Consider the following 14802-nt stretch of genomic DNA (forward strand, 5'->3'; position numbering starts at 1 on the left):
GCTGGATTGTAAATCATACCAGGGCATAATTATCTGTATCTCCTTTGCCGCCCCTTCCCGTGGGAGACCATAATTAACGTTGGTTTAATAAAAATAGTTCTAAGAGAAACACAAGGGAAATTGCTCAGGGTTTATTTTTGCATTTTATTAGGAGATTTTTAAGAGACCATCTCGAAAGACTCTATGGCCACAGAGAGGACAAGCCATCTGTGGTACAGACAAGACTTAGTACATAGATAGGAAAGAATTGAAAGAAGAAAACACAGGAGAAATCATTACCACATTTTGCTGAGCTCAGTGATTAATATGTTCTCCATCTTTCTCCTTGGGTGTCATTGTATAAAATGTCCATGGGACTACCTTAAAAACAGAAAAAGTTACTAAAATTCAGAACCAAGGAGGACAGTGCCGCAAAGCTATGTGACAGGAAGTCGGCCTGGAGCAGATGGACAGAGGGAAGCCCTAGCAATGGAGCAAGAGGATACCCAGGAGCACCTGCCCGGAGGCTGGCCCAGCCACCTAGCAGCAGCATTGCCTCTTGCAGCAACACTTCTGCTGACAACAACCCTTCCCACAGCCACAGCCACAGGAGCCACAGCCACAGGAGCCACAGCCACAGGAGCGGCGGCAGCAGCAGACCACGGGGACGCTGCAGCAGCCCCCACAGCAGCCACGGCAGCAGGGGCAGCAGCTGGAGCAGCAGCCGACCCGGTAGCATCTGCAGCTGGTGCAGCCACCACAGCCACCACCACAGCCACCACCACAGCCACCACCACAGCCACCACCACAGCCACCACAGCGGCCACCACCGCAGCCACCACAACCACAGCACCCCATGGTGTCAGTAGAGAGGATTCAGAAGAGATGAGGAGAGAGACTCAGGAGGTGAAGGAGGTGTTGTGCCCCTTCTCCTGGGGGAGCCCTTATATACACCTCCAGGAGCCCAGCCCGGAATACAGTCAGCGTCTTGTTGTTTATCCTACTTCCCATAAAAGACCTCACGAGGCCTCTTATATCCTTCCTTGTTGGAGTCTTTGCCAGATAATACTGTTGATCTTAACCTTGACTCAACTCTTAAATCTAAACTTGGATTAGAACACACTTCTGAGTTTCGAGCCCACAAGTACTAAGTGTGTGTGTGTGTGTGTGTGTGTGTGTGTGTGTGTGTGTGTGTGTGGTGCCTGGCTCTTTGTAAGCATTCAATAGATGTCTGTCGAGTTAAATAAATGTCTAAAATATTGAAGGATAATGTTTATTTTTTATAACCACGGAAGTCTGAATGTAGAGCCAGGTAAAACCCCTCTGTTTCTGCATTTATTTTTTAATCATCACAGGTTAGAGAAAAAAAATCGTTTTCTCTCCACTGGGGTTCATTATACACCCCTAAGTTACAAAAATGCCCTTGAAAGGAAAAAGCAATGACAAAACAGATTTAAAAGAGAAAGACTAACCATCTCTAAATGTTAGTAAACAGCCGACCACGCCAGAGGGCTGTTTACTTGAAGTGACTGTCTCTGTGTGGCTGACCCTACCTGCCCTCCCTCCCCTCATGCAGCAGACAACACCACAGCCTCTCTTGAGACTTAAACTTCTGGGTCAGAGATGACCTGGTTTGGACGTGCCTGCCTTTCCCCCTCAGTGTTGGTGTCCCTGGATTCACACCTGGCATCTCCCTCATAGGCTCACCTCATCCAGCAGAAGGCTGGCGGGTGTGTCTGGCCCTCCATCTCCACTTCCCGGCGCCCTGGAGAAGCTGGCCGCAGGGGAGACACAAACTGTCCACGGCAGACCATGTCCGTGACAACAAACATCATTTTCAGGCTCCTGGGACGACTTTTTCCCAACCCTGTGGCAATTCACTGTTCTACTTCTGGACTAAAGATACCACACACAACTGCTCCATTCACAACAGAAAACTTGAGGCTTCCCAAGGGGGCTGCAGCATTAAAAATAGCAATGTTATCATAGCAAAAGGACTCAAGAAGGAAGTAAATAAAAGGTCTTGTGAGATTCCTCCAAGGAAATTGGGCTAAACACTAAGGGGAGGTGGTATATAAGGGCTCCCCCAGCAGAGTGGGTATTAGACCTCCCTCACCTCCTGAGTCTCCCTCCTCACCTCTCCTGAGTCCTCTCTACTGACACCATGGGGTGCTGTGGCTGTGGTGGCCGTTGTGGTGGCTGTGGCGGCTGTGGCGGTGGCTGTGGTGGCTGTGGTGGCTGTGGTGGCGGCTGTGGTGGTGGCTGTGGTGGCTGCACCAGCTGCAGATGCTACCGGGTCGGCTGCTGCTCCAGCTGCTGCCCCTGCTGCCGTGGCTGCTGTGGGGGCTGCTGCAGTGTCCCTGTGGTCTGCTGCTGCCGCCGCTCCTGTGGCTGTGGCTCCTGTGGCTGTGGCTCCTGTGGCTGTGGCTCCTGTGGCTCTGGGAAAGGCTGCTGTCAGCAGAAGTGCTGCCAGTGTAAGTGCTGTTGTCAGAAGCAATGCTGCTGCTAGGTGGCCAGTCTGCAGGTGCGGGTGGTACCCAATCTGTTGGTAAGACTGCCCTCCTGTCCATCCTCTTGCTCTTCCCCTCCCCCTCTCTCATGGTCCTGGGCTCTCTTCCTGTCTTTCTTTGAAGTTTTTCATTGAAAAGTTTTCAAACTATTAAGTACCATCTCACGGAAAGGATATCAGCTCACCCCAGCACCTGAGTTATTGTGCAAATTGCTCAACTCAGCCACATGAAATCCCGATTCCTAATGTTGGGTTTGAGGGCTATGCTCACTGTTCGTCAGCTCTGTTTTTGTTCTGTGTTTCCCTGTCCACGTGCATCGTTTTCCCCTTTGTGTGTGTGTATGTGTTCTTAGTGGTCACATAATGTCAACCAAATTTCCTAATAAAATGAAAACTACATGCTCATCAAAAGCATTCTTTATTTGCTCTTATGGGTTTGAGCACACAATTTCCTGGTTTGTTGTTCTAAAGCTCGAGAACTTACCTTTGAAGAAAGCCTTCACAGCCCTTACATGAGTGTCATCACTCACCAAGGTCCTGTAAGGAGCTCTGGCTAGGTCTCCGGGGACCACGGTGGCCCCTCAGTGACACATCCCTCTGCCTCAAAGACTCCTCCTCCCTCACAGTCCGTGTGTGGCCTCCCCAGGAGAGATGGCGTGTTTTATTGATGTGACATGACACGTCCCTTCAGCAGTTGTCCTCCAAGCCACGTGCAGGCATTCCCATTAAGACCCAGATAGAGAGCTTGACTTGTGGGACCACCATTTGGGCTTTGGATCGGTTTATTTTACTAATAGGTTCAATCTTTTTCTTCCCTTTTTCATTTTTTGTGCATGAAGTTTTCTCTTTTCAACTTTGTTAGTGCACAGCAACATTCAGTAAACTACAGGGGGAGCGTTTTAAACGCAGTCACATGCCATTTCACACAGGAATGCGTCCTGAGGAATGCGTCACTCAGCGGTTTCGCTGTTTGCGAACGTCTTGGTGCACTCACACAAACTGGATGTGGAGCCTCCTACCCGCCGAGGCTGTGTGGTATGGCCTGTTACCCCCGCTACGAACCTGCACAGCATATTACTGTACAAAGAAAATAAAAATAAAAGTAAGATGAAATCATGCCCAAAAGCAAATGATGCAATCGGTAAACACGAGGTGTATGAGACTGATCCTGGAATAACAAGGCACACTGTCTACAGCACACTTGGTTGTCGTATTTTTAATAAGTAGAAAGAGTTCACTCTAACATAACAACAAACGCTTAGTATGTAGATACATAAACCAGTGTCATAGTCTTTTATTATCATTTTCAAGAGTTATATACTGTATATAATTGAATGTATATGTTTTCATACAACTGGCAGCACAGACAAAAGATTAATATCTTCATATGTAAAAAGTTCTTACAAATCCATATGGATAAAAAACATGCAAAGGACAAAATCAGGCATTTTTAAAAGAAATGTAAACCAGGGCTCCTTGAAAAATGAATGATTTCCAGTTTGGGTCATGAACTGAGAGGATGAGCTGTGAATATCTGTCAGACTAGAAGATAAGGAAGCTGCAGAGAGGATTGGGGTCCGAAGGAGGAGACAGTGAGAACATTATAAGGAAGAATAGCTGCAACGAAGTGGGACACATAAAATACCTTTAAATTTATAGTTCATCATAAGACCAAAATGTAAAATACAAACCTCACGCCCTCGCCGGTTGGCTCAGTGGGTAGAGCGTCAGTCTGTGAACGGTTCTGTTTGCAGGTGTAAAGCAAGTATCAGACGCTGTGGGTGGGAAAAACTGACACAGAATTTATGGAGGGCAATTTTGTCACTGTTATTGCTATGCAAAGTGATCTTTGATCTAGTAATTTCACCTCCAAAGATTGCCCCAAGAAAATAATTAGAAGAAAAATAATGTAATGTATAGCTAATATTTATTGAGGTCTAATTTTGTGCCAGGCACTGGCTCATTTATTCTGCATAATAACCCTCTGGATTAAGTATTGTTTATTGTTATTATTATTATTATTATTGCCAAAACCGGTTTGGCTCAGTGGTAGAGCATCGGTCCGCGGACTAAGGGGTCCCAGGTTCGATTCCGGTCAAGGGCATGTACATTGGTTGCGGGCACATACCCCCCGGTAGGGGTATGCAAGAGGAAGCTGGTCGATGATTCTCTCTCATGGACGTTTCTAGCTCTCTATCCCTCTCTCCTCCTCTCTGTATAAAATCAATAAAATATATTTTTAAAAATAAATAAATAATAATAATATTATTATTATTATTATTATTATTATCATTTCCATGCTAGGAAGAAAGGAGACCAGAGAGGTGAACTCATTGCACAAGCCAGTCAGTATTAGAACTTGGATTTGAACCTTGGGATTTTGACCCTATGTCTGGGTGTATTATGTTTGGACATGTATTAAGGCATAACATTAAAAACTACCTCAAAGTCCACTTATAGAGGTTTGGCCAAATAAACTCTGCTGCATACAATCGATAGTTCTTGTATAAGCATCAAGCATAGTTTACTGTACGTGGATAATGCCAATATTCCTTGTAAAATAACATGCAATCTGTTCCAAACCAGGGCAAGCTGGAATGACACACTTTACGTCACCCAAAGTCCAGGTCTCTAATGACGGTAGAGTCACGTTTGCAGGAAATGCCCCCTTGGTGCTGGCTGGAATTTAGCCCCTCCATTAGTCACTTCTGTGTTTCCCCAAGCACCCTCTCACCCCGCTTGTCCTGAGAGATCCCTAGGGTGCAGGTCCCATGCCCAGGCCCAGCTGCCTTACCTCACCACCCCCCCACACCCCTGCCCGCATTCCTCCACTTGGCCTCCCGTTCCTCACCCGGGAGCCCTCTGTGGCCAGCACTGGCTCTCCGGAGACCATGCTCTGCTGGGCGGGGTAGCTCTGCTGCTGTCCTCTGCGCTTAACCATACAGGCCGTGCTCCCTTTTTCCCTCCTCCACCCCAAGGATGGAGCGCGGTGTTCCTTTAGTCCCCACAACCCTTCAAACCCAGAGTCTAATGGCAAGTCTCTACTAAAGTTTGGAAAACAGCCAAAACTGGTTTAGCTCAGAGGATAGAGCGTCGGCCTGCGGTCTGAAGGGTCCCAGGTTCGATTCCGGTCAAAGGCATGTACCTTGGTCGTAGGCACATCCCCAGTAGGGGGTGTGCAGGAGGCAGCTGGTTGATGTTTCTCTCTTATCGATGTTTCTAACTCTCTATCCCTCTCTCTTCCTCTCTGTAAAAAAATCAATTAAAATATATATTTAAAAATAAAAAATAAAAAAATAAAGGTTGGAAGACAACAGAGAGTGATTTCAAGTCATGAGCAAATGCACCATGCTCTCCGTCCGCCCTCCCCTCTCCCCCCACCCCCTTCCCCTGACCACCACCATCATGCTTCTGCTCCTTAGACCCGGCTGCTGGCACCAGCCAGCTCCTCTCTCCACCCCACCGCTGGGACGTCCTCAAGCATCTTTGCTGCTCTTGGAGTCCAGACACAAATCACAATGAAAATCCAATAAAAGGGGGAAGATTCACTCATCCTGTTTTTAAATTCACTTCAACTCAATGTGATGGATGTGGAGATATTTACTCTTTTTTAATATATATAATTGATTTTTTTACAAAGAGGAAGGGAGAGGAATAGAAAGTTAGAAACATCGATGAGAGAGAAACATTGATCAGCTGCCTCCTGCACACCCCCTACTGGGGATGTGCCTGCAACCAAGGTACATGCCCTTGACTGGAATCAAACCTGGGACCTTTTAGTCCACAGGCTGACACTCTATCCACTGAGCCAAACCGGTCTCGGCGGATATTTACTTTTTTCAGGGTAAACCCCACTTTATCCCCACCCACACAGATGTGGTCTTGCCCCCAAACCCCTGGTTCACAAAACTCCCTCGTAATTCAATAAACCAATGGCCACATCTCCGGATGCTCACTGTATTTCAGGTCAGGCGTCATGGGTGTGGGGTGTGAATATTACACTCGTTGAAATGTGTCCAACTCTGACCTAGTCATATCCCAAATTCCCTGCCTCAGCTGGGGACTAACCTTGAGCTTGGGCGTCTTTTCCAGAGACTTGAGGTCAGGGCTCCAGATCTATTTGGGAGCTTGAACAAGGCAGCTGTCCCCCACCCCCTCCCCAGCAAGGAGCTGCCTGAACTCCTGCAAAGGAAACAAACACACCTGCCCAGTCAGCTCCTTGCTGGCACAACTGCACATCCACCTCAGGGCTGTGCTCCGAAGGGTGCGCTGTGTCTGCCTCTGCGAGATCGGAGATGTTTGCGCCCAAGTCAGGGGACTGCTGACCTGGAGGTGACTGGAATCCCCTCACTCAATATGAAGTGCTCCCACCCTCACAGGGCTCTCCGGGGGCACAATGATAGCAGGGGAGACCTTTGACAACCTCAGCTTTACGTGCTCGAAACTCAACTTCATCTTCCCACCAGGAACACATGCCCCCACACCGAAGTGCTTTTCCCACACACGCCCCTCCCAGGCATGATCCATGAACAGCAATCACCCTTTCAGAGCAAAGGCGGTGGCACCAGCTGAGTCCCATCCTCCTCTCAGTCCCATCCTCCTCTCATGCCCAGGGCACTGGATTTACCTGCAGAGCCGGTTCCCAGAACACCCGGCACAGGCACAGGCCCCTTGCCCGCACCCAGCAAGCGCTCCCTCCAGGTGGAGCAGCTCCCCTCCCAGTCTCTCCCCTGGTGATTCTCCAGGAGCTGCTTAGAGTAGCCCTTTAAATACAAGGCAGGCCATATCCTTTCTAAAGGCAAACCCTACAGGTTGGCCAGGCCTCTCACAGTCAATGACCTAAGATGACACCATGAAATGCAACCCCCTCACCACCCTGACCCTGCTTCCTTTACCGTGAGCTTCCTACTCCCAGCGCCCTCACTGACCTACCCCTCAATGCGCTGTCCGGCATGCTCTGTCCCAGGCCCCCGGACACGTTACTCCCTCGTCACCTCTCATTGCTCTACATATCCCACCATGCCCGGCGCCTGACTGACCTGCCGGCTGGTGATCTCCAGATCCAGAGCAAAGTGAGTCCCTCTCGTTCATGTTATCACCTGGCCCCTTTGGTGCCCGTCTTAGGCGACGCTAACGTCTAGTAACAAAGTAGTAACACCCCACCCTGCAAGCACATTGGCCTGTTGCCTTCTGAGGACGTCTGAAGAGAGACTGGGCCAGGTAGGAAGGGCCCCGTCTCCTTTGTCCGGTGGCCCCCTCGCACCCGCAGCCTCTCTCTGGGAGCATGCTCGCCTCTGGTACTTGTGTGCGCCCCTCCACTAACCCCTCCCGCACCGCCTCTGAAAGCACCACTCGGGAGCATCTACCCTCTGTGAGCGGGGGAGAGAGAGCAGGACCTCTGTGGTCCAGGGTGAGGGGGCGGGCAAGAGCGAGGGGGGGGGGGGCGTAAATCACCTTCCCCAGCCTGGGGCAGCCAGTGCCCACCCCCCCCCCTTTCTCCAGCTCTCACTTTCAACATGGGACAGATTTAGGTAGAAAATTCTAAGGAAGGGAATATATAAAATCGGGGCTGCATTCAGAAGGTGTGCTCTGTGTGTGGTTTCACCCTCAGGGGATTCCGGGATGTTGCAAGATGTCTTTATTTTCAAGTTCTTGTTTACTTGGGATGGAACATAATCAAAGTGGAGAGTGCTTTAGTAACTCACAACTCTTCCTAGCCATAACCTGCCAAAGACACAGTTAACTAATACAGGTGATAGAATAAAAAAAATCTCATTAGCCGAAACCGGTTTGGCTCAGTGGTAGAGCATCAGTCTGCGGACTGAGGGGTCCCGGGTTCGATTCCGGTCAAGGGCATGTACGTTGGCTGCGGGCACATCCCCAGTGGGGGATGTGCAGGAGGCGGCTGGTCGATGTTTCTCTCTCATCGATGTTTCTGGCTCTCTATCTCTCTCCCTTCCTCTCTGTAAAAAATCAATAAAATATATTTTTAAAAAAATAATAATCTCATTAAACTAGCCAATTTTAAACTTAGAGCCAAACTAAAATAACCTGACTAGATACCCGTGGCTTTAGGCATTCAGTGTTCAGTCTATTGATACAATGTTCCCAGATCCCCCCTATGGCTTATATAGGTTGAAACTACCAAATCTTTACCGTGTGGGAAAACCTTTTAGAGTCAGATCACCAGTTAATTATTCCAAACCCATCTCAAATAAACATCAGGGTCCGACTTTATGGGTTTGGAGGAATCTTTCAATGTGACACATTCCAATAAGAAATAAAAGGAGATGGTGAGGCTTTGATGCCAATTTGATGTGGTTTATTGAGAAGAAATCGCAGGTCTACAGAAGATAGTAGCAAAGATACAGGATGGGGAAGCTACAGAAAGAGGGGGAAATAGCAAGAAACATTTCAACACTAAAATCTCAAGAAAGCATAGCATTAAAATCATCACTCTGTGTTGCTGAGTTCACACGTTGATGGGCGGTGGGTGGATGGAGAAGGTTTGTGCTAGCATTTTTCCTTCGGAGGCAGGTACTCAAGCACCCAGGGATATGGATTTAACCCTCAGCCTGAGAACCAGTCTCCTGCCACCCCTGTGACTTTCCGATCATGAAGGACGGGCAGGAAAAGGGAGAATCTTACCAATGGAGTTACCTGCAGCACCTGTCCAGAGCCGGCAGGCCCGCCTAGCAGCAGCATTGCCTCTTGCAGCAGCACTTCTGCTGACAGCAGCACTTCTGTTGACAACAACCCTTCCCACAGCCACCGCCACAGGAGCCACAGCCACAGGAGCCACAGCCACAGGAGCGGCGGCAGCAGCAGACCACGGGGATGCTGCAGCAGCCCCCACAGCAGCCACGGCAGCAGGGGCAGCAGCTGGAGCAGCAGCCGACCCGGTAGCATCTGCAGGTGGTGCAGCCACCACAGCCACCACCACAGCCGCCACAGCCGCCACCACAGCCACCGCCACAGCCACCGCCACAGCCGCCACAGCCACCACAACGGCCACCACAACCACAGCACCCCATGGTGTCAGTAGAGAGGACTCAGGAGACGTGAGGAGTGATAGTCAGAAGGTGAGAGAGGTCTGATGCCCCTTCTGCTGGGGGAGCCCTTATATACCACCTCTGGCAGCGGGAGAGGGAGGGCACATGACCACTTCCTTGTTGCTATTTGGCTCAGTTGTCACGAGAGAACCACATACCCTATTAATCACTTCCCTTTTCTGGAGTGTCAGCTAGGTTTACTAGGTTACTTGTTTATTTTTCTAAGTCAAATGCCTTACAAACCCCCGTAAGGGCCCCTGGGAGCCTCGGAAAAAGGGGTACTGTCAACGTCATGGGCACGCTAAGAAGGCCCGTATAGCACGGCAGGCTGTGCTTGAACCGGTGGTCTGACAATTGAACAAGCAAGTGTTCCCAGGAGGCCAGGCTGGGGCAGCCCAGAGGTCCTTTTACATTGAGGAAGGAAGGGGGCCTCGGGCTCCAACGTCCTGGCCCTGCGCAGAAGCAGCCTGACACCCTCCCCAGAGCTGGCTTACAGGGAACAAAGGCCTCCCTCCCCACCTCGTGCTGCAAAGCAGGTCACCGGGTCACGTTCTTTGGTGGAACTCACATCGTGTGATTTCTTAGAAAGCACAAGCATATCGTTGCAATGACTCATCTTTACCCGGTACAATTTGTAATGCATTTGAAATAAGAAGACATTTCCTAATTAAAATGAAGAAGAAGAAGAAGAAAAAAAAAAGAGTTGGGGTGCTTGAAGAGTTTTCATGAATTGTTACTTAAGAAGAAAAAATACACATGCAAAATAATATGGCCGACGTGGCAGAAAGATGAAGCAAAAGCAACAAAAAATGGAAATAAAAAGGAAGATATACCAGAAAAACAAAGTGTGTGTACATGAAGGAAGTATAATCACAGCAGCCTATTTGGACTCTGTAGGGAACAACATTTATATTATAATAATTAAGTTGCTGTCAGTAATGGGTTTTACTAAAAATGGTGGAATAAATACATTGGGAGTTGTATGAGAGAGTCAGATCCCCATCCTGTATAATAAAAGCCTAATATGCAAATTGTTTGAACAGCAGAACAACCAGTGAAACAACCAGTCGCTATGATATTCACTGACCACCAGAGGGCAGATGCTCAACGCAGGAGCTGCCCCCAGCCAGCAGGACCCAGCCAGCCAAGGAGGATGCCAGTGCCCAACCACCCCCTCCTCCAAATCCCCAATAGCCCCACATATCTGCCCTGATAGCTGGTCAGGCCTAGGAATCCTACCTCTGCACAAATTTCTTGCATTGGGCCTCTAGTTTATTATAACAAAAACGAGCATTGGCAATCAAGAAGCAGTCATAGAAAGGAATGAACAAGAAACAGGGGGTCAGCTCCCAGCAAAAAGAGCTGGCAAGATGACAGTCACCTCTGGATAGTGGCCTAGAAGGCGAGAAGTTTGGGAGGGGGGACTAGAATTATTTAACTGTGTAGATCTATATTGTTCATTAATACCCAAAACTGTTGATATCAGCTGACACGACCCATATTGTAGTTCCATGTGTTCTAAGGCTTCACTCGGCCTTAGTTTCGGTTCTACATCACAGACCAGATAAAGGCACCGCTGAGCCGTTACGTGGACTTCCCAGCACAGAACTTTATACGCCAGGGGCTTCGTGCTTCTTTATGAATGAATTGAGGAATAATTTGTTTGTGGGTGAGTCTCTGAAAACTCTACGGTATTGAAAGAATAGATGGGGAAATGCTTTGGAAATAAAGCCCTACAGCAGTGTTTCTGTTTCTTTTTCTTTTTTTCTTTTTTTTGTGTGTGTAAATATATTTTATTGATATTTTACAGAGAGGAAGAGAGAGGAATAGAGAGGGATAGAGAGTTAGAAACATAGATGAGAGAGAATCATCAATCAGCTTACAGCAGTGTTTCTTGACTTTTGTCACCACTGACAGGTGGAGCCAGGCAGATCCTGTTTTGGGGATGTCCAGTGTGTGGTAGGATGTCGAACAGCCCTGGCTTCCACCCACTAGCAATGGCCACTCTCCCAATTATGACAACCTTATTGTTCCCAGTAGGTAAACTAGAGCCCCATTAAAATCCGCTTAAAATTTAGCATATGAACTGGGGGAGAAGGGGCACAAACATTCACTCATCAACCTGTCTCTCTGTCACCTCACCACTGTGTTCCTGATACTGGGATGAAAATATACATACAATACAATCCCGGACTATAGGAAGCTCACAGTCTGATCCCGAGCACAGACAAAGGGCTGTGATCTGGCAACATGAAGGCATTAAAAAAAAAAAAAAAAAGACAATTTTGGTTGATAATGATATTTCGACATAGGCTCATTGATTGTCACAACTGCACGGCTGTGGTGCAGGAGGCTGATAGTGGGGAGGCTGTGAGCAGGGGGACAGGGGGCCTCCGGGAACTCTGTACTTTCCGAACTATTTTGCCATGAGCCTGAAACTGTTCTAAAAAAATACAGTTTACTTTTTAAAAAAAATAGATATGATTTATCCCGAAATAAAGAAATTGAGTCATAGGGGGACCATGGCTTGGGACGTGAAGGCAGCTAGAGTCAAACATTTTAGAAACATGTTTTACTAGAAGAGTAACTTGAGGAAAAGTACAAAAATAAACAAGTCTGTGAGCTCAGAGGCGTTCCATGAGGAAATATACTCAGGGTCTTGTGAAACTTTCCAAGGAAAGCTGGTGAAACCACAATCAGGAAGTGGCCACGTGTCCTGGGTTAGACCCAAAAAGGGTATATAAGGGCCCCTGAAGCAAAGGGCATCAGACGTCCCTCATCTCCTAGTCTCTCTCCTCACTTCACCTGAGTCCTCTCTACTGACACCATGGGGTGCTGTGGTTGTGGTGGCCGTTGTGGTGGCTGTGGTGGCTGCGGTGGTGGCTGCGGTGGTGGCTGTGGCGGCTGTGGCGGCGGCTGTGGTGGCTGTGGTGGCTGCACCAGCTGCAGATGCTACCGGGTCGGCTGCTGCTCCAGCTGCTGCCCCTGCTGCCGTGGCTGCTGTGGGGGCTGCTGCAGTGTCCCCGTGGTCTGCTGCTGCCGCCGCTCCTGTGGCTGTGGCTCCTGTGGCTGTGGCTCCTGTGGCTGTGGCTCCTGTGGCTGTGGCTGTGGGAAGGGTTGTTGTCAGCAGAAGTGCTGCCAGTGTAAGTGCTGCTGCCAGAAGCAATGCTGCTGCTAGGCAGTAGCCTGTTCCTCCAGGGTAAGTTTCCTGGGGCTTTGCTCATGGAATTTGGTAAGACTTTCCTCCTCTCCCGCCACCGGCTTCCTCTAGTCCTGTGTACTCCGTGCTGTGGAATTGCTCATTCTGCGCCCTGCACTCTGAAGGGTCAGGGCTGGCTGTTTCCCTTCAGCCTGGCATCATGGTGGCATCAATTTCCTCTCCCAGTATCTTCCAGGACTTAGCATCACGGAGTATTTGTTCTCTGTCCTCTTTGGAATCCTGTCTCCGTTTGGGAAAAAAAAAGATCAAATACCACCATATACTATCAACATTAGGGGTTGGGAACCCAGGCACCCACATCAAAAATCTATTTGTGAGTTTAACAAAATTAAGTCTTGAGAGCTAATATTTTATTTTATTGAAAATTTTACTTAGGATGAACTTTTTTGTTCTTTTGTATACCCACTAACTTTTTCCCATTTGTATGTCTCAAAAAAAAGCAACTCTTTCTTAATAAAACAAAAAGCAAAACACTTTTGTATTCCAATGTGTGTCTGTTCTATAAGATGTATACCCTCCAATGAATGAGAACACGATGAAGGGTGCTATTTAAAGACCTGAGATAGGTTTCAGCTAACCAGTGATTGGTCCTACTCTGTCTTATACTGGGTTTTACAAAAAAAAGATAGACATTTGGTCATCAAAGTCATTGAGGGAAATTCCTGTGCTCTAGACACTCTCATGACATCTATGTCTGCCACCGAATTCCTATTGTAAGAAGTGCTGACAGCCCCTAGCTTTACCCCAGCATTCCATGACCTGGTTTACTTATTCATTCAGCAAATAGGTGAGTGTGACATTAGGCCAAGTACTCAGCCAAGCACTAGAAATCTAAGGACACACGGGCCTTTGCTTCAAAGGCTTGACTTCTGAGAGGGAGGCCATTGCAATACAGCTTCCTGTGTCAGATTGTTTTTGTCTGGTCAACTTTACCCACTCCTGCATCAAGGATTTTTGTCCATTGCTGCAATCACATGATTAAGTTCCAACACCAGAGGCTCTCGGTCCATTTTCTGGGGAAGCCCATCAAGTGAAAAGTGCACCCTTTCCCCACAGGGCTTTTCATTTGGCCCCCCAGCAGCATTTCACACATCTGAGTGACCACCCCCTTCTCTCACCCCAACCCACTTCCTTCCTCCTTCCTCCGCCCTCATTTCCCTCTGCCCCTCTCTGCTACTCCTCTCCAGCCTCATCTGTAGGTTCTTTCCCAAGACTGACGCCCAAGGCTCAGACCCTAGCCCTCTTCTCCATCATTCTACATCCTCATCTTATCCTTGTCTTCCCCCCCCCCTTTTCCATAGCACTTAACGTTTTCTAACATGCCATAAAATCCATGCATTTATCATGTTTACTCTGCCTCACCCCATGTCCAACTGGAAAATACATTCTGCAAAGCAAAGATTTCTAACCCTCTTGTTCACTGATGTATCTCAAAGACCTAGGGTAGCATCTGGCACTTAGTACTTAGTACAGTACTAAGTACAGTACTCAATAAGTAGGGTGTGAGTGAATAGATTATTTTAAAACTCTTAATTATAGAAAATGCCAAGCATACATAGAAGTGGGGAAGAGTGCAATAAATTCCTAAGAATCATCACCCAAGCCAACAATTATCAACACATGGCCCATCTCTGGTCATCTGTGATCCCACCACTGAATCATATGGAACCAAATATAGACCCATGTCTACTCATCAGCAAATATGTTGACTTTTCTATGAATTGAATTAATCATCACCTTTCTTTGGTTTACACTGTCCATGAGATAGCAAAGAAACACAGAAGTAACTTCTCAAGGTCCAAATGAGGTCTTTTTTGGGGAGCAGTGTGGAGGAAATCATGACACCCTCAACCTTAAAAAAAAAAAAAAAAAAAAAAAAAAAAAAAGGCACAGTGTTCTTTGGGAGGGCCCTGGAATTCACAAGGGCATCTGTCCCGCTGTGAACAGGCTATTTCCACTCCTGAGTGCATCATGGTACTTTATAGGCAGATTTCCGAAAATCACAGGAGGGTGAGAATAGAAAATCCAAACCAATAGGACAT

The 14802-nt window shown here is 48.0% G+C and overlaps 4 protein-coding genes across 4 annotated transcripts; 2 read left to right on the top strand and 2 right to left on the bottom strand.

Annotated features, from left to right (window-relative positions):
- Positions 1-519: 519 nt before the first annotated feature.
- LOC311626468 (small cysteine and glycine repeat-containing protein 9-like) lies at positions 520-837 on the bottom strand (the record flags this gene model as incomplete). Its single annotated transcript, XM_084891901.1, has 1 exon — positions 520-837. One exon carries the CDS (start codon positions 835-837, stop codon positions 520-522), a length of 318 nt encoding a protein of 105 aa, XP_084748027.1.
- Positions 838-2143: 1306 nt separating this feature from the next.
- LOC311627088 (small cysteine and glycine repeat-containing protein 9-like) lies at positions 2144-2488 on the top strand (the record flags this gene model as incomplete). The annotated part of the gene is made up of 1 exon (XM_084893311.1): positions 2144-2488. The coding sequence occupies one exon, from the start codon at positions 2144-2146 to the stop codon at positions 2486-2488; it is 345 nt and encodes a 114-aa protein (XP_084749437.1).
- A 6692-nt stretch (positions 2489-9180) lies between these two features.
- On the bottom strand, positions 9181-9522 carry LOC311626465 (small cysteine and glycine repeat-containing protein 7-like; the record flags this gene model as incomplete). The annotated part of the gene is made up of 1 exon (XM_084891897.1): positions 9181-9522. One exon carries the CDS (start codon positions 9520-9522, stop codon positions 9181-9183), a length of 342 nt encoding a protein of 113 aa, XP_084748023.1.
- A 2845-nt stretch (positions 9523-12367) lies between these two features.
- On the top strand, positions 12368-12718 carry LOC311626464 (small cysteine and glycine repeat-containing protein 9-like; the record flags this gene model as incomplete). The annotated part of the gene is made up of 1 exon (XM_084891896.1): positions 12368-12718. One exon carries the CDS (start codon positions 12368-12370, stop codon positions 12716-12718), a length of 351 nt encoding a protein of 116 aa, XP_084748022.1.
- Positions 12719-14802: the final 2084 nt, after the last annotated feature.

The sequence above is a fragment of the Pipistrellus hanaki genome (assembly GCF_964339955.1).
Source record: "Pipistrellus hanaki genome assembly, chromosome: 8".
Lineage (NCBI taxonomy): Eukaryota > Metazoa > Chordata > Mammalia > Chiroptera > Vespertilionidae > Pipistrellus > Pipistrellus hanaki.